The following is a 21272-nucleotide window of genomic DNA, read 5'->3' as shown; positions in this document are numbered from 1 at the left end:
TTCAGTCTCTGGTTTTGGGGATCTCATCAAAATGGAATTATGAATGCAGAAATTCTTACTTTGTGAGTTTCCTTCACACAACTAAATAAACTTAACTCTATTTATTATTTTCTGTGCTCACAGTGGAGATTTTTTAGTTAGTTGTTTATTTAGTTGTGTGAAGGGAACTCGCAAAGTAAGAATTTCATTGCAGCGTAACCACTTGTGTTTTGCAGTATATATGACAATAAACTATGAATCTTGAAAAGTACCATTGGATTTTCACTCTCCTTGCAATACCATCTGGAAAGCTGAATAGCAACAGGTGTATTTTTCAGTTTTTTCAGTGATTCCATGCAGTGCAGTAAAAAGCATACCTAGAATTAAGATAAGTAAATAAATCACTCAGTGATGGATTGCCCTTCCCAGAGCCCAAGCATCTGTATTATTGAAGCAGCCAACATCCAAAGAAGAGCTTTGAATCTCCTTCATGATGCCTGGAGAACTATTCCTGAAGACTACAGAGAAATTAAAAGAAAAGAAACAGTATTACATACACATAATAAGGAATTTAAAATTTTGAGTATTTGTATATGTCTTAGCTGGATACATTTAATAAATAGCAACTTTGTGTTTGGATTTACTGGGGAACAAGGGTCAGATGCATCACTCTTTATTACAAGTATTTTTAACAAACTTCCCTTTTTTTTAATTTTAACTTGACCAAAAGTGTGCACTTATACCTGGATAAAGGACATCACTGTGTAAATATTGACATACACTATTTCTCTCATCTTCCTTTTTCTCTGTCTGTCCAGCTCCACATCATTAATAATCTCCATATGCAGTGAATTATCACCATTCCCTATCCAGCTAAGCTCCACTTTTATTAACATTAGATGGAGGAGGGCGTGAGGGCAAAAGGGGATCTGCTGGAATTACAAGCATATGTTTATCAGAGAGATTTTTGCTGTAAAGCCACTTTGATATGTGATTCGTTTAGCTTGGAGGTCAGAAAAAAAAAATGTAAGCAAACACGCAATTATATCTGAATATGTGTCTGCAATTCACAGGTCAGGATGTGTGGTGTTTTGATCTGTGGGGGCTTAATAATAAATCACAAAAATATGTTTTGAGAGAATTGTGGTGGGTCATTGTGCTTACTTTAAAGTTTAATTCGAAAAGTATTCACAATTTGAATATAATTTACTGGAGCTATAATAGAAAAATACCCATACTGTGAAAGAATACAACATATACAACAGAGATTAAAGAAAAACAAAACACAACACAGATCAAATTGCTGATTGGAGTTTTTAAAATACATATTAGATGAAAAAAGTGCAGGGAAGAGAGAAGCCTACAGTTGTTACAGGTGAAATTATAATTTAATAACAACAGATCAATAGCAAGAGCCAGTGGAAGTGTGAAAAGAAAGAACTACTTAAAAAAAACAATTAAAATCAGAAACACATCAACACGTTAAAGTTGTGTTTTTGTAGGAAGGGCCTTAAGACATTGTACAGATTTAATAAATTTACATTGTGAGATTAGCTTATGTTTTCATGTTTTCCACATCTATCATGTGCTCTTCAAAATATTTATGCAAAAAATAAAACCTGAAAGCTAAAAAAACAACAGTTGTTATTCACTATGTGGAGGTAACATGCAAAGAGGATTTGATCAGCGGCCTCTGGCATCCTGTAGAGAGAAGGTCTTTATCGCTGCGTTAATACCTCCCACCATATTAAATCTATCCGAATGCACTGAGCGACCTACTAATGCGATACATCTGTTACTTGTTAGTGTGATGGGACACATATGTTTTTTATTATTTTAATGAGTGATTAAGTGGTTAAGGAAAAACCTCTTAACTGATTACAAATAGAAATTGAAAAAAAAAGATATAATAACACGTCAAAAAGAGATTGATATTGACAAGAGAGAGGGATATTAAACATATGGTACTAAGATATTTTTTTTCTCCACAAAAATGTAGAACACAAGTTTTTTTCTGTGGAGAAAATATAATCCAGTACTTCATTTGAGCTGCAGGGGTCAGCAGTGACCACATAACAAACCCGTTTTAAATCTACGAAGAAGAAAACGTCAACAGGAAGTAAGAGGGTTGCTGCTGCTGATGCTGTTGAAGGTTAGCTGTACAGGCTGTTTACGCTCTCAATAGGTCAGTTTTTAGCGCTTTTGTACCTTTTATATAAATGGAAACTTTTATTATTAATTCTCTCATTTAGGAATTAATAATAAAGGTGTTTTTAAGTATTGTGACATGTATTTAATTCCGAAAACATTCGAACCATTTTCTGTCTCATCACAAAATATTAAAGCTTACTTATTGTTATTATGTACATTACAACTCTCCTGATACAGCATGTAAACCCGGTTTTTGAAAGAGTGGTTCAAAAATATTATTTAAAATACTAAATAGCTTTCGAAAAAAACCTTCCCCCTTGTGTTTTTGTCTATCTCCCAATTTTTTGACAACTAAAGTGGCCAAAAGAAGAAAACCTGCTCCTTACTGTTCACGGTTTTTAATTTCTCAAAGCAGAAAGTTTTAGGGCCAAACCTTCAAAGCTTCAAAGTTTTGTCATGAGATGTTTTAATGCGACTTTTATTCAAAGATGTATTAACAGTTTTATGTATGCTTTTATTCGATTAAATGATCACACGGATAGTACACATTAAAGTGGTCAAACAGACAACACATCAGTTTATACACGTTTTCTCAAAAACCAGCCATTACAATGTTTAGTACAATTATACACGCATCGTAAGTGCTGAAAGCTTTAAATATGGAACGAAAAATGTGTACGAGATACGAATATGTGTTAGATTTTATTCTTTTCCTGCCTGTTTCCCACTTCACTGTACGCACACTACAAGTGTGCCAGATATTAAATAAACATACAAAGTGGAGTAATGTTGTACAATACATCAGGCCTGAATGTAAGAGACTTGTCAAGCCTGTTAAGTTACATCTTTAGGTTATGCTTTAGTACCTTTACCACACACATAAACCAGGTTTATTATTTTTATCCTAGCACTTTCTTGACAGTTCAGTATTTTTTCTGTTGTCTGTAGAGATGACTGCAGATGTTAGATACGTAGTCTTACACGCTCTGCGTTTGTGTGTGTGTGGTTTTAGGTGGGTATTAAGAGCATTAATTGTACCCGTGCACTGATAACTACACGACGGAAATCCAAGTATGTCTAAATAATAGGGACTCATAGCCTGAAATCAAATACCTACAGATCCGTAAATCTGTATTCTCGGCAGAAACCCATAACAGAAACTGGTGAGTAATCCTCTCAGTTTGTCCAGTAATCTGACAGATTCTGCCACCACCACTGTGAATTATGATTATAAACATATAATCTCCAAAATAATAAATTATTATCAAAGAATAAGCTTTTTTTTTTAAAAACCAACTAAAGCTCCATTTACAGTGGACGATGGTCATATGTAGCGGTTTAGAAATCGTAATCAGATACTGCGTTCCAAACAGGTCTTATCTAATGTGTTATCTAAAATGTTAAGAACATCCTGTATTTGTGCTCTTTCAGATTTGTTCACAACAAGTGAAAACATTGTAAAGAGGATTTTGATCATTAGTTTAAGCAACAACAAAAAGGAAATGTCCCAAATTCCGACTTTGTAAATACTGCGCTTTTTTTCTTTAAATCTGAATAAATGTAGATAAATTTAGATTACAGAATATCATTCACCTTATATTGCAATATTTAGTGTTTCCTTATGAAAATAACAGATTAATTTATTAAGAAAATGACTGCTTGTGACATCATTGCCTTTCTTTCCTGTGCAGGCCTCCAGGATGGCAGGCAGACGAGCGCTGAAGGCTGTGCTCATTGACCTGAGTGGAACTCTGCATATAGAAGACACAGCAGTGCCCGGGGCGCAGGATGCCCTTAACAGGTAGATGGCAGGAGGGAATAAATCAGACATAAAATGGCGCATTGAGAGTCAGGATGTTACTTTATGAATGAAAAGAAGGACTGAAAATTATTTTTTTATATTACTTGAACACTACTCAAAAGCCTTTTTCTGTCTTGTGCTTGCTGCATATCTTTATCTTAGATCAGTTCTTTTCCTATGATAGAGTGCTGTGAATTGTAAACATAGTTTGAATTGCTAGATGTTTGCTTTTATGTTTTTGTGCATTATCAGGTTACGGCAGGCGTCTGTAGCTGTCAAGTTTGTGACCAACACAACCAAGGAGAGTAAGAGGATCTTATTTGAAAGGCTGAAACGCCTCAATTTTAACCTCCAGGTGAAATAGCCACACCCTTTCTTATAGCAGATACTTTTACTGCAATACCAAAAGAAATCAAAATGACCTTTAGAAGGGAAGCCGCTGTGATCTTGTTTTGCAATGTCTGTGTTTTCCCAAAAGTAAAGTGATGAAAAAAATGTTAGTGCAGAAGTCAAAATTAGGCAAAGAAAAGCAAAACTGGTGATTTACTTAATAAATCAACAAACTGAAAGGACTGTAATGCCATTTTGACCTCTAGAGTGCTGCCTAATGTGATCTTGAAAAATGACCTTTACTGTACAGGAAAATGAGATCTTCACTTCTCTGAGTGCAGCAAGGAGTTTGTTAGAGCAGAAACAACACAGACCCCTGCTGCTGGTGGAAGACAGCGCCCTGGAAGATTTCACTGGTACGAAGTTGAGAGTGTGTGGTGGTGTGTGAGTGACAGAGAGGTAGACCTGAATTTATGTTGTTTTGCTTATCATTTGTTTCAGTAACCAAATAGGATAAACTATTTATGTTTAAGACATTATAGCTTTATAAAAAATTCTAATTTTCTACAAGCATTTTGTTAAAGATGAAGCATAAAGAATTCATAAATCTATATCTCTTTAGCAGTTACTATAAAATTATATAGATGAATAATAATTTTTTATAAAACCTCCAGTTTTATTAATTTTTTCTTCCTTTTGCAGGGATTGAGACGTCAGAGCCGAATGCTGTCGTCATTGGACTTGCTCCTGATCACTTCAACTACTCCACACTCAACAAGGCTTTCAGGTATTAAACTTGGTCATAAGTTTAGCAGCTGACATATATATCAGACAAAATCTTCAGTGTGTCTGATATTTTTACTCAAAAATATCAGATACTTTGTATTATTTATGTATTTTTTTGATATACAGTAGTAGCAAAGCAGTTATGTCTTATTTCTTGAAAAATGAGACCATATAATAAACTTGGTGTTTGTATTTTTGCTTTCTAAAATGTAATTGTTTTTAATGTGTATTTCTTTCAAGAATGATTCTAGATGGAGCTCCTCTCATCGCCATCCATAAGGCTCGCTACTACAAACGTAAGGATGGTTTGGCCCTCGGACCCGGGCCTTTCGTGACGGGACTGGAGTATGCCACCGACTGTAAAGCTACTGTAGTTGGAAAGCCTGAAAAGACATTTTTTACACAGGTGTGGAATTTATTCTGAAATTTTTTTTCCTCATGTAATAAGACGATTGTTGATTTTATAACAGATACGTCAAAACACAGCCTTACTTGACATTATAGCATCTATACAATCTTTTTGTGTGTAGTATTTGAATTTTTTTTTAATGCTTTTTGGTACTAACAACCAATGAAGCCTCTTCTCATTTCTTCAAATAGGCTCTGTCTGATTTAGGATGTAGCCCCAGTGAAGCTGTCATGATAGGCGATGTAAGTATATTATCATTTTTGACAGAAAGTGAGCTTTTGGCATTCTCTTGTATACAGTATAACCATTTTTTGTAATGTTATTGTTGCTGTTGACAGTTTTAGTACCTCTTACAAGATATAATAATTTTAAAAAATCTTTTTTTTTTCTTCCTAGTGGTAACATTAAAATAAAATTGTGGTCTTTACACTGAGTGGCCCTGTGATATCTATTTCTTCACCAGCCTGTGACTGATTAACACCCTCACAATTTACTAAAAGTAGGTCTGTGTTTTTTATTTTTTTGTTTGTTTGTTTTCTCCAACAGGACGCCAGAGATGATGTAGGCGGGGCTCAAAATGCAGGAATGTTGGGTATTCTTGTCAGAACCGGTGAGCTGAGAAACAGTCAGCTTCTCATTTCATCTTCAGCTGATCCCTTCAGCTTTCTCTTCCACTGTGGTGTCTTTATTAGAAGATACATTTCTAGCTATTTCATCTGTCATAATTTTTTTTCTTGTTGCTAACCATCTTGTCTCCTGTTATGTTTTAGGTAAATACAGAGAAGGCGATGAGAATAAAATAAGCCCAGCTCCCCACCTGACATGTGACAGTTTCCCAGATGCTGTTGAACACATCCTGCAGAATCTGCTTTGAGCGTCAAGTAAAAATAAACTTCCAGTTTCATTTGCACAAGTAAACACTGCTAGTGTTTCAACAGTGGAGAGACTTAAGATACAAAATGATTTTCTTCAGAACATCCTGATAAATCGAAAACAGTCATGCTATAGTGGTTTGACTCAAAGTACCAGTCACCATAACAAAAGTTTTGTTGTATTAGGTTGTACATTTTTTTTCAGATAATAAAAAAAAGAAAACAAATTCAACCAGCATTTTTTTTTTTTTTTAATTGTGCTGTACTAGTGTCAGACAGATTGGTACTCTCTCTCCCAGTCTGTGTATCTGTCCATCAGGTTTCGTGCTGAGTGTTTGGTGTGTTCAGTCACATTCAGGAAATCAGCCGTTGTTACAGTTTCCAGTTGGATGGCAGGCATGTCTGTGTCATCTGTAAAAGAGAATCAAAGTAAGACAGAGAAGATGGCTGTTGTAGAGGTAAGTCTTGACTTTCAGAATCAGAGAAACTTTATTAATCCCAGAGGGAAATTGAGTTGTCATAGCAGCAAATATACAACAAACAACAAGCACTCATATAATATGTAGAAACAGAGATACTGGTAGATAAATATTAAGATAAATATAGAGATATAAGTATAAATATAAAAGGACAAGTATGTTTGCAAATATGCGTCGTGGTGTACAAAAGTGACAGGGTGCACTGAGGTGTGATTAATTCTGTTCCACATGTGTGGACCTGACCCATGTGGATGAATGAAAGAGTCTGATTGCAGCGGGAAGGAACGACCTCCTGTAACTTTCCCTCAGACAGCGAGGTTGAAGGAACCTGTTGCTGAAACTGCTCTTCAGATTGTCCAGTGTGTTATGGAGGGGATGGGAGTCATTGTCCATGATTGCCAGCAGTCTTGCCAGCATTCTGACACTGATCACCTCCTCCAGGGTGGCAAGCGTCATGCCAGCAACAGACTCGGCCTTCCTGATGAGTTTTTTTCAGTCTGTTTGCATCCTTTGCTTTGATGCCTGCACCCCAGCATGCTACAGCAAAAAAGATGGTGCTCGTAACAAAAGACTGATAAAACTTATAGAGCAGCCTGCTGCATACATTAAAGGATCTGAGCCTTCGTAGAAAGTAAAGCCAGCGCAGACCCTTTTTGTAGGAAGCATCCTTGCTGGCAGACCACTATAGCTTGTGATCCAGTTGAACTCCCAGATACTTATAGGATGTGACTATTTCGACATCAGTCCCACCAATGCAGACAGGGGAGGGTTGGGATCTGTTTCTACCACCAGCTCATTCATTTATTGCTACATTCAGCTGCAGGTTGTGTGTGTGTGTTGTCCTACCATCCTGATGTGACTCCAGAGCATCAAAGATTTTTCCAACTGGTCTCATGGCAGCTTCCTTACATACCATCTTATATCTGAGCCAGAGTAGCCCTCCATCTCCTGGAAATAAAACACAGAAGCACGTGAATGAACACATTTCCTTCTAGATAACATATATAATTTCATGAAATCAAATAGTAATTGAAAATTGTGAAGCATAATGATTAAACATCTTTGCCAATGCGTCGTACTCCAGTACAGTGCATAGCTCAGCGCCTCCTGTGCAGCTGAGAGGAGGCAGCCAGTGAGAAGTCATGGCTTGGCGAGCTGGTGAAGAGGTAAGACTCATCCATCTGAACCCGTAACTCGGTTTTTATCCTGCGACTCCCCTTGTGCTCACCTCTGAAAGCAGTAAACAGAGTTTTTGTGGACAGCAGCAGCGGCGCAACAAGATTTTACTGCACTTTGTGGTTGAGCTCACCTCATGCTGCTCTCTGGCCCATCAATTGACTCGAGCTCATCCAGGAAGATGGTGGATGGAGCGTGGTACCTGGCCAGCTCAAATAGAACCTGCAGACACATGTATTAAATCATTTACACTACATACATGGTCAACATATTTGTACAAAAGTCATGTTACTGAATAAAATGAGTCATTTCTTAGCAGTTTTTATGTGCTCAAAACAAATATGACAGTCAAAATGCAAAATTGGCTCTAGTTTTGTTGTAATCTGCAATATTTATTGTTTACATCACGAAATGTATGCCAATAGTAATAGCCTATGGTTAATACCTGTAAAAAACCAAGTCATAGACTACTTCTTAGATTTCTTAGCCTGTCTCTTGTACAGCTGTTCAGGAGCATCTCTGGGGAGTGTCCAGCAGTAGTGAGCCAGCATGGTAGTGGACCATTTTCCCTGGTATCTTTGTTCCATTTTTGCGATATATTGATGAAAAACTTCACCATGTCCCTCACTAACCATACCACAGTTGTCAGGAAAGAAATCCAGATGGGAATGAAGAAAGTGACTCTTTAAAGACATATTGCAGCCAAGTTTCTGATACTGCATCAATCATTTGTGTGGTCGTTTGACTCTCTTCACACCATGGAGACTGCAAACGGGACTGATGGTGTTTTGCCATTTAACCACTGTAAAAGCTGTGCTGTACATGTAGCATAGCATATATGCGGGGCCCAAGGCTTGTCTTGATCGCCAATCTTGCATCCGAAGTAAAGACGATATGCCTTCTTCACTTGAGAAGTGATACTTTCTTCTGGTTGGCAAATGTCATTTCCCCACAAATATAGCAAAAATTGTCCACAGTAGTAACACACTTTTGAGGCATTAGTGTTCTGTATTGTAACTAAATGGATAAAATAAAGACAATTTTATGTAACAGTAGCTTAAACTGTATCCCATGAAGTCTGAAATATTTCTCAAATTTTCCAGCTAGGCTTTGTATAGTACACTGCTGATGTCAGCTTACTTCAGCAGCTGCCTGGCAGTAGTACTGCATTGCATCAGGAAATAATGGAATAAACTCTGGATGATGTGTACATGATGGTATTATCCAATGTGATGCAATATTACATCATTCTATGCTTATTTAGGATGTTGTTACAGTCTTACTGGATACATGTACACAGTGAAACAGAGAAAAAAAAACTATATAAAATATCTTCCAAACGAGAGCAAATAAAATATTTTCATGCTCATATTTGTGTTCAGCACACCAAGACACTACAGATTAGGACCTTTTTAGGTCAGTAACAATTTCAGTGTTGATCAGTGTAATCAGACCTAAAAAACGAAACACAAAACACAAAGTATAGTATACAAACACGTTTTTGTAAAACTCTTCCTATAGCTGAATGACAACCTACCCTGACCAGTTTCTCAGAGTCTCCCCTCCACTTGCTGACAATGCTGGAAGCTGAGATGTTGAAGAAGGTTGTCTTACACTCTGTAGCTACAGCCTTGGCCAGCAACGTCTTACCTGTACCTGCGTGTGTGAGGCAGTGTAAAGTAAGTTTTCATAGTGAGCCCCTGACATTTTTTAATATCCTGCACTTGAGTCCTTACCCGGGGGACCATAGAGCAGTAAACCCTTCCATGGAGACAGGATGCCTGTAAAGAGTTGGGGATACTGAGGAGGAGAGACTGAGTCAAAGAATGAGGGGGAAACATGAATAAAACAGTATAGATACAACTTGGGTAAATCACATCCTAGCTCAGTATGAGAACACATCGCATTTCCATTTTCAGCACACCAATAGCAAACTGAGCTCTGTGCAAAGAAACCTGATAAGCCTGATTTGTAGCTGATCAGTGCTGCAAATACCACACACAACAAATTAGTTTAAATTTTAGGTGGCAAACACAGGCTGGCTCAAATGACCAAACTGACCTATAGCTCAGAGAATGAATAATAATGGGAGCAAAAGTTTAGGATTGTGGGAAGGCAGAGAGACGATGTTCAATAAAACAGGCCAGCAGAATATATACAAGGAGATGGACACATCAGTCCTCATCTTCGTCTGTAAATGTCAAGAGGATGCAGACAACCTGATTTGTTGTCATCATATCCATGAGAAAGGTCTGGGCGATGATGACAAAAGTGTGTGCATCTATTTCTGTGTGTGTGCGGGTTTTTATCTATTTGCAGAAGCACAAATTGTGTGATTGTGGCTGTGTATAATAAATTCTACATGGCATGAAACATGTGTCTGCCTATCCATCTCTGTATCTGTGTTACCATAATATCCCAGGTATAGATTTAATGTCACTCTAATAGACTGGCCTGACCCCACTGCCCTCCTTCTCTTTAAGCCCTTTAAAAGAGATGTATTCAGAATCGAAGATGGGCGACCGGAGCTGAAATACCAGCATGCTCGGGTAGCGGCCGCACCTTAATGGGATAAACGACGGCCTCTTTGACTAATCGCTTGGCATCCTCCAGACCGATGATGTCCTCCCATCGCAAATTGGGGCTGTGCAAATAGATGTCCTTTGGAAAAACATACACACACAACAGAGAGTGAGTGATGCACGTGGAAGACATAAGCCAGAAATTGGCCCCCACACACGTCCCGGTTGCGTAAATAGGTGTCTTTTAGAATGAAACATCGGGTAAGTCTAATGGATAGAGCCTGGGCCTTCATTAATACAAAAGATCAATTCACTCAAAACAAAGCCCTCTGGTACTCTGTAGTGGACACATTCAGCAAGAGTCATATGGAGGATTTTCATGTTTTTACATTATATTCCAAGGAACAAATTAAGATAAAATCAGCTTCTCCCCAGGCTTGTTTATTAAGGTGTGTGTTTGTGTGTACATCAACCAGTTGAGGGTGTCTCTAGGCAACCAGTGGATGCCGCCACTTAAATGTGGCTATGAGTGCATGCAGAACTTAGCTTAATGATTAGCTCAACGGCTAACTACCACACTTGTGAAAGCAACAGTATAGAAATCCCATTACATGTGTAAAATAAAACAACTGAATAGAGGCTGTCAGGTGTTGCTTGCAACACTCGCAATGTGATGAAGCACAGAAACAGGAGTGACTCACTTAAAGAAAATAGTACATTTCAGAGTACTCTGCTTCCTCAGTCTCAAAGTAAAGTTTAGAGGAAAGGCAATGTGCACAAAGACAAAAAGACTGCACTGAAGGAAAAAAGAAGGTGAGAAAAGAGTCGAAAGACATGCGTGCCAATGAAAATAAGGTGAGAGAATAAAAACAAAAGGAGGAAAGAATAGAATAAATGACACAGAGTTACCCGAAGGAACGAGAGCCTTCTACACTGCAATAAGCATTTAATTTCATTGCATACACACTGCTAATGCAGTTTTTTGGGAGAATAGAATCAAACAAAGGAAGATGCAGTTAAAACATAATAGGGAGACAATGAAGAGGACGTTATTATGAATTATTATGAATAAACTGAAAATAATCTGAAAAAGAGCATTCTGCTTAAAAACTGAAAAGTCATTTAGTCAGGCCCTAGTCAAACAGGCCTAGACAGTGCTTGCAATCACTGGTTGCTAGGAGGAAATTATTATTCTCTGTCTGGTTGCTGGCAGTCACTGTGAATCTGATTGCTAAACCAGCAGCGCGGAATCTGATAGACTAGCATTCCCATCCTGTTTCCCGATACTAATAATTCCCTACTGCAACTTCATCTGTCATAATTTTTTTTCTTGTTGCTAACCATCTTGTCTCCTGTTATGTTTTAGGTAAATACAGAGAAGGCGATGAGAATAAAATAAGCCCAGCTCCCCACCTGACATGTGACAGTTTCCCAGATGCTGTTGAACACATCCTGCAGAATCTGCTTTGAGCGTCAAGTAAAAATAACCTTCCGGTTTCATTTGCACAAGTAAACACTGCTAGTGTTTCAACAGTGGAGAGACTTAAGATTTGAAATTATTTTCCTCAGAACATCCTGATAAATCGAAAACAGTCATGCCATAGTGGTTTGACTCAAAGTACCAGTCACCAAAGTTTTATTGTATTAGGTTGTATACTTTTTGTTTTCAAATAATAAAAAAGAAAACAAATGATCAATGAACAAATCTTTTCTGCATGTCAAAAACAGTTTTTCAAAGCTCCACAGTTATTAAAATGTACACTGTTCCAACCTGCAGTAGCTTGTCACAAATATCCAAAGTATAGGAAACATTTTAGACTAATATATAGTCATTGTGTAAATTATTAGTATAATGCAGGATGTAAATTTGTAACAGTAAAAACAAGTTATCATCACATTTAGTGGCGTTAGTATGAAGGTCTTTACATTCATGTTATGTGTACTAGTGTCAGACAGATTGGTACTCTCTCTCCCAGGCTGTGTATCTGTCCATCAGGTTTCGCGCTGAGGGTTTGGTGTGTTCAATCACATTCAGGAAATCAGCTGTTGTTACAGTTTCCAGTTGGATGGCAGGCATGTCTGTGTCATCTGTAAAAGAGAATCACAGTAAGACAGAGAAGATGGCTGGTGTAGGGGTCAATCTTGTGTGTGTGTGTGTGTGTGTGTGTGTGTTGTCCTACCATCCTGATGTGACTCCAGAGCATCAAAGATCTTTCGAACTGGTCTCATGGCAGCTTCCTTACATGCCAATCTTATATCTGAGCCGGAGTAGCCCTCCATCTCCTGGAAATAAAACACACAAATGTACAGATGCACATGAGTGAACACATTTCCTTCCAGATAACATATATGATTTATGAAATTATATTAATTATAGAAAAATTGTTAAGCATAATGATTAAACACTTGACAAACTCCATACACACTTTTGCCAGTGCTTCATAGTCTAGCACAGTGCGTAGCTCCACCCCTCCTGTGCAGCTGAGAGGAGGCAGCCAATGAGAAATCATGGCTTGGCGAGCTGGTGAAGAGGGAAGACTCACTAGAATCCGCTTCTCTAACCTCCTCAGCATTGCATGGTCCAGTTCCCTGAGAGAAGATTTATTAGAAACAAACAAAGGCAGATTTAACTGTCATAACTTTATAGCTGTCTTAGTAGTCATCATTTTTTATTTATACAGCTGTGACTTTGACATCATAACATCATATTCTTGTGTTTGTCAAGAAAATGAAGGGCCTCTTTTCAAATGCATTCAATGCAAGAAAAATGAATGAATGTTAAAATCAGGCTGAGATGATGCTGGCAATAAATGTATGAGGAGGGTTGAAACAGCAAAAATAGTGAGTTGTATTATTCTGTCTTCCTATTCATTTGTAAATGCAACAGAAGGCCAGTAAGTCCAAATGTGCATGTGATTAATCTACCAAGGTAGGTTGGAGGCAGCAAGTACAAAAACCAGGTCATCTGATCTGGCTAGTCCATCCATCTGAACCAGTAACTCGGTCTTCATCCTGCGACTCCCCTCGTGCTCGCCCCTGAAAGCAGTAAACAGAGGTTTTGTGGACAGCAGCAGTGGCACATCTACATTTTACTGCACTTTGTGGTTGAGCTCACCCCATGCTGCTTCCTCTCTGGCCCATCACTGACTCAAGCTCATCCAGGAAGATGGTGGATGGAGCGTGGTACCTGGCCAGCTCAAATAGAACCTGCAGACACATGTATTAAATCATTTACACTAATTAGACACCCCCCCCCCAAGGTATAGTTTTCAAAAATGTTTTTGTAAAACTCTTCCTATTGCTGAATGACAACCTACCCTGACCAGTTTCTCAGAGTCTCCCCTCCACTTGCTGACAATGCTGGAAGCTGAGATGTTGAAGAAGGTTGTCTTACACTCTGTAGCTACGGCCTTGGCCAGCAATGTCTTACCTGTACCTACGTGTGTAAGGGAATGTGAAGGGTAAGTTTTCATAGTGAGCCCCTGGCATTTTTTAATATCCTGCACTTGAGTCCTTACCCGGGGGACCATAGAGCAGTAAACCCTTCCATGGAGACAGGATGCCTGTAAAGAGTTGGGGATACTGAGGAGGAGAGACTGAGTCAAAGAATGAGGGGGAAACATGAACAAAACAGTATAGATACAACTTGGGTAAATCACATCCTAGCTCAGTATGAGAACACACCGCATTTCCATTTTCAGCACACCAATAGCAAATTGAGCTCTGTGCAAAGAAACTTGATAAGTCTGATGATGCAGTTTTTATCTATTCGCAGAAGCACAAATTGTGTGATTGTGGCCGTGATTGTGGCTGTGTATAATAAATTCTACATGGCATGCCACATGTGTCTTTCTATCCATTTCTGTATCTGTGTTGCCATAATATCCCAGGTATAGATTTAATATTAGTCTAATAGACTGGCCTGACCCCACTGCCCAACTTCTCTTTAAGCCCTTTAAAAGAGATGTATTCAGAATCGAAGATGGGCGACCGGAGCTGAAATACCAGCATGCTCGGGTAGCGGCCGCACCTTAATGGGATAAACGACGGCCTCTTTGACTAATCGCTTGGCATCCTCCAGACCGATGATGTCCTCCCATCGCACATTGGGGCTGTGCAAATAGATGTCCTTTGGAAAAACATACACACACACACACACACAACAGAGAGTGAGTGATGCATGTGGAAGACATAAGCCAGAAATTGGCCCCCCACACACGTCCCGGTTGCGTAAATAGTCTTTTAGAATGAAACATCAGATATGGGAAGTGGATAGAGCCTGGGCCTTCATTAATACAAAAGATCAATTCATTCAAAACAAAGCCCTCTGGTACTCTGTAGTGGACACATTCAGCAAGAGTCATATGGAGGATTTTCATATTTTTATATTATATTCCAAGGAACAAATTAAGATAAAATCAGCTTCTCCCCAGGCTTGTTTATTAAGGTGTGTGTGTGTGTGTTTACCCTGCTGACGATCGTAGCTAGTTCCCTCATCTCACCACTCATTCCAGAAAAGCCACTCAGGGGCTTCAGTAGGCGTTCCTGCAACATAGACTTTTTATTATTATCAGTAGACATTTTGTACTTTTTGTAGCCTTCAAATTGTTTTTATTTTAACAATTTTGGACAATTCAGACTGTTACCAAAATATATTTTTACACGTTTCACAGTTGTTTGAAGCTTGTCTGAATATTATGACCTTTTTTATAACTCAGTTTAGCTCAAAGGCTCCAGCATAAATACCATATGGTCTGAATCAATCCCAGCTCCTCTGACAGCATCCTGGATTACACCTTTGGCATCAGTTATCTGCCCCCAAGATACATAAGAGAACATAATAGGAACAAAAGTGAAAGTAGTATTTTTGTTTTCAAAAGGGTGAGGACTTCTTTTTTATGTTTGTGCATTTGGCACAGCCAAATCAACCCCAAATCATAAAGGTGCTTGTTTATGTTGTAATGAATTAAACATAAACAATTTTGTTAGCATCCTGCTGCAGCATCATCGTAAAATGAAAACCATCTCATAAAAGTCGCGCTAGAAAAAATTGTGATTAACTTCAATTGGGACGATGAGGTTTGCTTCTGTTCTCAGAGTATTCACTTCTCCAGTACCTTCCTGTTTGTGGCACACTCTCCAGCTGGTCTATTTTTGATGGAGGATACGCTGAGACCAAAGTCCGATGACTGTGGAGCAAGATAGGTGCCATTCTCCTAGGAAATTAACACAAATGTCAGAATAATTGCTAGCTAGAGTACAGAGTTGTTTTGATTTGACTTCATTTTTCCACATTTTCTCGTACACTAGTGGCTGGCTTCTTTGCTCCAGTTCCTGTGTTTGTGTTCTGGGATGGGTTGATTTCTGGGAGGGGTTTCACAGCTGAACAGGGACTCCTGGGGACAAATAAAAAACAAAACACATGTATTTTTTGTTTTTTTTAACTGTCATGCATGGACTAGCAGCATGGCAGGCTCACTATTATTGTTATATATTTAGGTGGGAATCACCAGACACACCCATGATACAATATTATCACAATACTTCACTCATAATTATTATTGTGATTTTTAACATTTTGTGACATGCTGAGTTTTGCAATAACATATTTGCAATTTATCACCCATTTCAACTACAAATTATCTCCTCAAAGTTCATCTTGTCAATATCTGTTTTATGCAATAAGTTTTTTGTTTTTGCTGCCCTAAATGTCGCCATAAGACAGTCTGTGTTGCTTTATCGATACAATATCGCCACAGAAAATACTGAGATTCGATGTTGTATCGATTTTTCCCCACCTCTACTGTGAGTATGTATGGACAGCATACTTGGTCCATGACTGACTCACCTCTTAGTTGCACTACGTGTTGGATATTTTCTTTCACCTGGACAGAAAAAAAATATCAGAAAAAAACATGCTAAGACTATAAGTTAGTTTTTAATAATTTTACAGAACATGAGATATAATTTTCATTGCTTCTCAGTGTTTCAGCAGAGTTCTTGTACCTGCTTCTGCTATTCTTCTGATAAGTTTGGGATACTTCTGGAATTTGACGTAGTGGTAGCTCTCATACTCCATCAACACCATCTCCAGATCGATGTTATCGCTAACCTCGAACCTCCTCACACCTCCATTTGTCTCTTGGTCCAAGGCCACTGCTGCAGCTACATAGCTGGTGGACAGACACATTGCAAGGAACAGATTTTTGATGTGCTTGTCTTGATGAATTGCACTTCACTTTTTCTATACAGACATACAAATATGACCTTTTGGTTGGTTTGTTACCATTTATCCAATAATAAACCAGCAATGCCATTTTGCATTATGCCATTCTGTTTTGAAGTAACAAAGAGTGAATTTATGTTTTCTACCTGCTCTGATCAAAGAAACTCACCCACCTGTTTTAAAAGTCTGTATCTAAACCTGATGCTAAAAACCTACTTAAAAGAAAAGTTCATCTTTTTGATCACCACTTGATGCATCCAGACACACACAATTTTATACTGACCCTTGCCCCAGCAGGTGGTGATAGATGAGGATGAGGAGACTTTTCTTCCTCATCTCGGTCCTCTGCTCATCCTGTTGGACAGCAACAAAAACAGCAGCAACAAGGGGACAAAAGGGGAATTCAAATGGAGCTGTTATATGAGAAATAACTACCAAATAATATTGTTCAATTTGTCACAGGTGTCATGAAGAACAGATAGATCTAATAAAGACCAATACACTCCCCCCAAAAGTAAAACATTTTAGAAGAATATTCAGATTTTTTTAACAGAAGGATATGAAGTGTCACAACTTACGGATAAACAAAATTTTAAAGTGAATCACTGAAATGCAAAGAAATTAGCCACTCTATATATAGGTTATAGCAAGATATAACATTTTACAGTATTATTTTAGGCCATGGTGCTATGCATAATAGCAAAAGCTTTACACAAGCGAGCCACAGCACTCAACAAATACTGGTTGGAACTCCATTCATTCATCCTTTTACTTCGCCTTATCCAATTAAGGGTCACCATTAGGCTGGAGTCTGTACCAGCTGTCATAGAGTGAGAGGCATGGTACACCGTGGACATGCTGCCAACCTAACACAGGGCTAACGCATTCCTATCTTATGATCAAGTTTAGAGTCACTGATTAACCTAATGCCCATGTGTTTGAATTGTGGGAGGAAGCCAGAGTAGCTGAAGAGAACCCACACAGACACGAGGAGAACATCCAAACTCCACACAGAGACACTCCAGCTGGCCTGTGGATAGACCTCTTTGGAAGGCAAAACTCTTTACCACTGTGCTACCCACGGGCTTGAACTGTATGCCTAATTTCAGTAAAGATGGAAGTCTCAAGAGCTTGAAAAAAAAGAAGGCAACTGTACTTCTTTAAGCTTGTGAAAATTCCCACTATTGGTTAAATACCTTGCACCCTCCACCTGTGTTTTTAGAACTTAAGAAACCTCTTGGGTGAAAGATGAAACATCATCAAACTTAAAGAAGTCCAGCTGCTTTCTTTTTACAAGTTCTTAAAGACTGCCATGACCCGGATGACTAAGAACCTGCACAGACAATAAAGATGGAAATGACACTCCCTAAAGTATTTATTTATGTCTGTGGTCTAACTAAATGTAGCCACTAATTATCAGCTAACGAGTTAGCCTGTGCTCGTTAATGCTTCAGTTCTCTTCTCTTCCCTGGTTCAAACATGTGGAGGAGGAATATTTTATATAGGGCTGGAAATACAGGGAAAACACAGTTGCCAGCAGAGGGGGCCAGCCCACCACAAACAACAACCAGTTGACGCTGTCTCTAGGCAACCAGTGGACGCAGCCGCTTTATTGTGGCACGAGTGCATGTAGAACTTGGCATAACGATTAGCTCGACGGCTAACGACAATGCTCGTGAAAGCGACAATATAGAAATCCCGTTACATGTGTTACAAATCGACCAACACCTGGATACATATGCCTTTAGCTTAACACTGCTTGCAGTACCAGACAGTTCAGTGCCCATCTGTTCACTGTCACTGCTAGTTAGATAGCCACAAGTTCATATCTGAAAACAGTTGTGCGTCAAATTTGCGTAAAACAACAAGAAACAAAAGCCCGTGTTCACTCACCGCCTCTCGGGCCTGGTGGGCGATTTTCATTGACTGATAATTGAGCTCCATTACTGTTGTAAAAAATTCGTAAGGTCGATATTATTCGTTAAGTGATGCTGAAGTTGGTCCACCGTGTAGTTCTGTCGGGTCTTACGTTCCCCTCGGGGCCAGTGTTGCCAACTCCTCAGTAAGGAAAATCGCTATTGGTTGTCCTAAAAGTCGCTAGAAGTCGCTAAATGACGTCATCACCTAATTTGCATAATTTGTCATGCTAATATAATTGTAACCTATGTTGTTGGAGAGAGAAATAACATCGTGGAAGAGACATAAAGTGAGTAAAAAACGTCCTAAATGCATTTAGAGTTTATTTAGAACTACAAATTAAATTTCTTTTAGCAATTATTGTTTTTTTTAATGTCACAATTCCAACCCTGCTCCTTCACCCGGGCTTGGACCGGCAAAAGTGACCCGAAATAGGCACTCTGGCGGAGTTACTTTGTGTGTGTGTGTTTATAAGTAGTTTTAAACCTTGTGATCCACAAAACAGCATAAGAGTAAAAGAGTAAAAGAAGAACTGACTGTGTTACAGCACCCGCTGCTTGTTGAGAGTAAAAGCGATACGCGCTTTCACGTCTTTTTTTAGCGACTTTTTAAAGAAAAAAAGTCGCTAGGGGGTCTGAAAACTCGCTAAATATAGCGACAAAGTCGCTAAGTTGGCAACACTGCTCGGGGCTACCGTACTTAGCAGTATGCCTCTTCTGTGAAGCAGCAACGGTGGTAAAGAAAAGCATCATCTATGCTTGCTTTTAGATTTAGAAAAATTTCAATGACAAAATATTTGATTGACTTAAAGTTTTGCAAAAATGAGACGTTAAAAGCTCTTTAATATGGAGGACCACAAGAGCCTCCATAATATTGTACTTTTGTACTCAATCACAAATATTTTCCAAGTTTGACATGTAGCCTGCTACCTTTTACTCTGATGTTATTATCATTTGAAAGCCTCGTGTAGAGCTCACATTTTATTTCTTTTCAGGTTGAAACTGATCAATTGATGTATGTGATCCTGATTATCTCCACTAGAGAGCAGAAGAGATCTATATAACATACAAATCACAGCGGCACTATCAAAGGACACCCTTTTAAGCTACTTTAATTTATCAGAATGTGTGTGAGTGTTTTGTAAATGTGAATATGGGTGATGAATAGATCTGTTTTCGCTGTCTGGTTTTTGAGGGCATGTTTGTGTCCATCCTTAGTAACTATTGTGCTGTAACTCTTTGTGTGCATGTGTGTCTCCAGGGGCAGACATACACACAGAGACATCTATTTGCACAACTCCAGCAACCAGTGGGAGGACATAAACACCCTGGAATAAGCCAAACAATTAGTCAAAGAGAGCGTTGTCTATCCCATTAGGTGCAGCTCCTGCTCAATCACGCTGGTATTTCAGCACTGGTTGCCCAGCTTCGATTCTGAATATATCTCCCCCAAAGAGCTTAAAGAGCAAAACGGTAATGAGGTCAAGCCAGTCTGTTAGGCTGACATTAAACCTATATTTAAGATAACATGGTAACACACACACAATGGACTAGCAGGAATAAGGGAATATATGCATTTGTTGAAAACTTTAATAGGTACACCTGTTCAGTTGATTGGTAGTGCAATTATCTAATCAGACAATGACATGTCAGCAGCTCATGGCATCTAGGCATGTCGATGCCATCAAGATGACATGTCAAGGTCATGTGCAGATGGTAGTCAGAATTTGCAATAAACAACATGAAAGGGTGCCGGTGGTGTAAAGTTGTGTGGGATATTTTCTTGGCACAATTTGGACACTTCAGTACCAACTAAGTGTTGTTGATGCCCATGTCCATTCTTTTGTGAGTACAGTGTACCCATCTTCTAATGGCTGCTTCCAACAGGATAGCACACCGTGTCACAAAGCAGCTCCGATAAAAAAAAATTCTTGAACATAACAATCAGTTCGCTTTACTAAAATGGTTTCTACAGTCACAGGTCTCAATCCAGTAGAGCACCTTTTGGGATATGCTGCGATGGGAGGTTTGTGTCACAGATGTGCACGTAATAAATTTGAAGCAACTGTGTGATGCTCTAATGCCAATATGGACCAAAATCACTGAGGAATACTTCTGAAGGCAAAAGGGGGTCCAACCCAGTACTAGCAAGAAGTACCTAATTGTCTAATGAGTGTATAATATATACAGTATACATAAATAGGTGAACAAGCAACAGCAAGGATATTCTACAGCTTTAAGCAAATGTACAACACAAATGTCTATCACACTTCCACCTCTGTGTATATGAAACACAACCAGGTTGCCTGGGACATTTACAGACAGAGATGAGGACTGATATGTTTGTCTTCTAATCTGATGACCAGATTTATTAAATACCATTTGACCATGCAGTATTTATAATAAAGGATTTGGAGTGTATGATGTCAAGCTTGGGATTTCACTCATCTTCTGTTTAGCATTGGAGCATCATGGCAAAGGCACCTTTTATGGATTCAATACCATTGTAATAGTGTGCAATGAAATATTAAATGTCATTTCACAATTCTATTATGAATAAAGCAGCCAAGATCAAATATTGACAGCTACTGTTTATATGCCAGTCGTCCTCTCGTTGCCTTGATT

The 21272-nt window shown here is 38.7% G+C and overlaps 2 protein-coding genes and 1 pseudogene across 2 annotated transcripts; 1 reads left to right on the top strand and 2 right to left on the bottom strand.

The window, feature by feature from the left end:
• Positions 1-2056: 2056 nt before the first annotated feature.
• On the top strand, positions 2057-6560 carry hdhd2 (haloacid dehalogenase-like hydrolase domain containing 2). The gene is made up of 9 exons (XM_031745766.2): positions 2057-2164; positions 3822-3931; positions 4184-4286; positions 4572-4677; positions 4964-5048; positions 5288-5453; positions 5648-5698; positions 6003-6066; positions 6227-6560. The coding sequence occupies exons 2-9, from the start codon at positions 3831-3833 to the stop codon at positions 6328-6330; spliced, it is 780 nt and encodes a 259-aa protein (XP_031601626.1). The 5' UTR covers positions 2057-2164; positions 3822-3830; the 3' UTR covers positions 6331-6560.
• A 67-nt stretch (positions 6561-6627) lies between these two features.
• Positions 6628-12506, bottom strand: LOC116324956 (annotated as a pseudogene).
• Positions 11435-18779, bottom strand: LOC116324974 (katanin p60 ATPase-containing subunit A-like 2). Its single transcript, XM_031745773.2, has 16 exons — positions 18625-18779; positions 17015-17085; positions 16512-16678; positions 16354-16390; positions 15811-15901; positions 15623-15721; positions 15252-15317; positions 14973-15050; positions 14536-14634; positions 14024-14087; positions 13823-13941; positions 13621-13712; positions 13431-13541; positions 12932-13094; positions 12686-12788; positions 11435-12593 (listed from the first exon to the last, which is right to left on the bottom strand). Exons 1-16 carry the CDS (start codon positions 18673-18675, stop codon positions 12454-12456), a joined length of 1551 nt encoding a protein of 516 aa, XP_031601633.2. The 5' UTR covers positions 18676-18779; the 3' UTR covers positions 11435-12453.
• Between the last annotated feature and the right edge of the window lie 2493 nt (positions 18780-21272).

This window comes from Oreochromis aureus, linkage group 7 (assembly GCF_013358895.1).
Source record: "Oreochromis aureus strain Israel breed Guangdong linkage group 7, ZZ_aureus, whole genome shotgun sequence".
Classification (NCBI taxonomy): Eukaryota; Metazoa; Chordata; class Actinopteri; order Cichliformes; family Cichlidae; genus Oreochromis; species Oreochromis aureus.
This window is presented reverse-complemented; position numbering and strand designations above follow the sequence as displayed.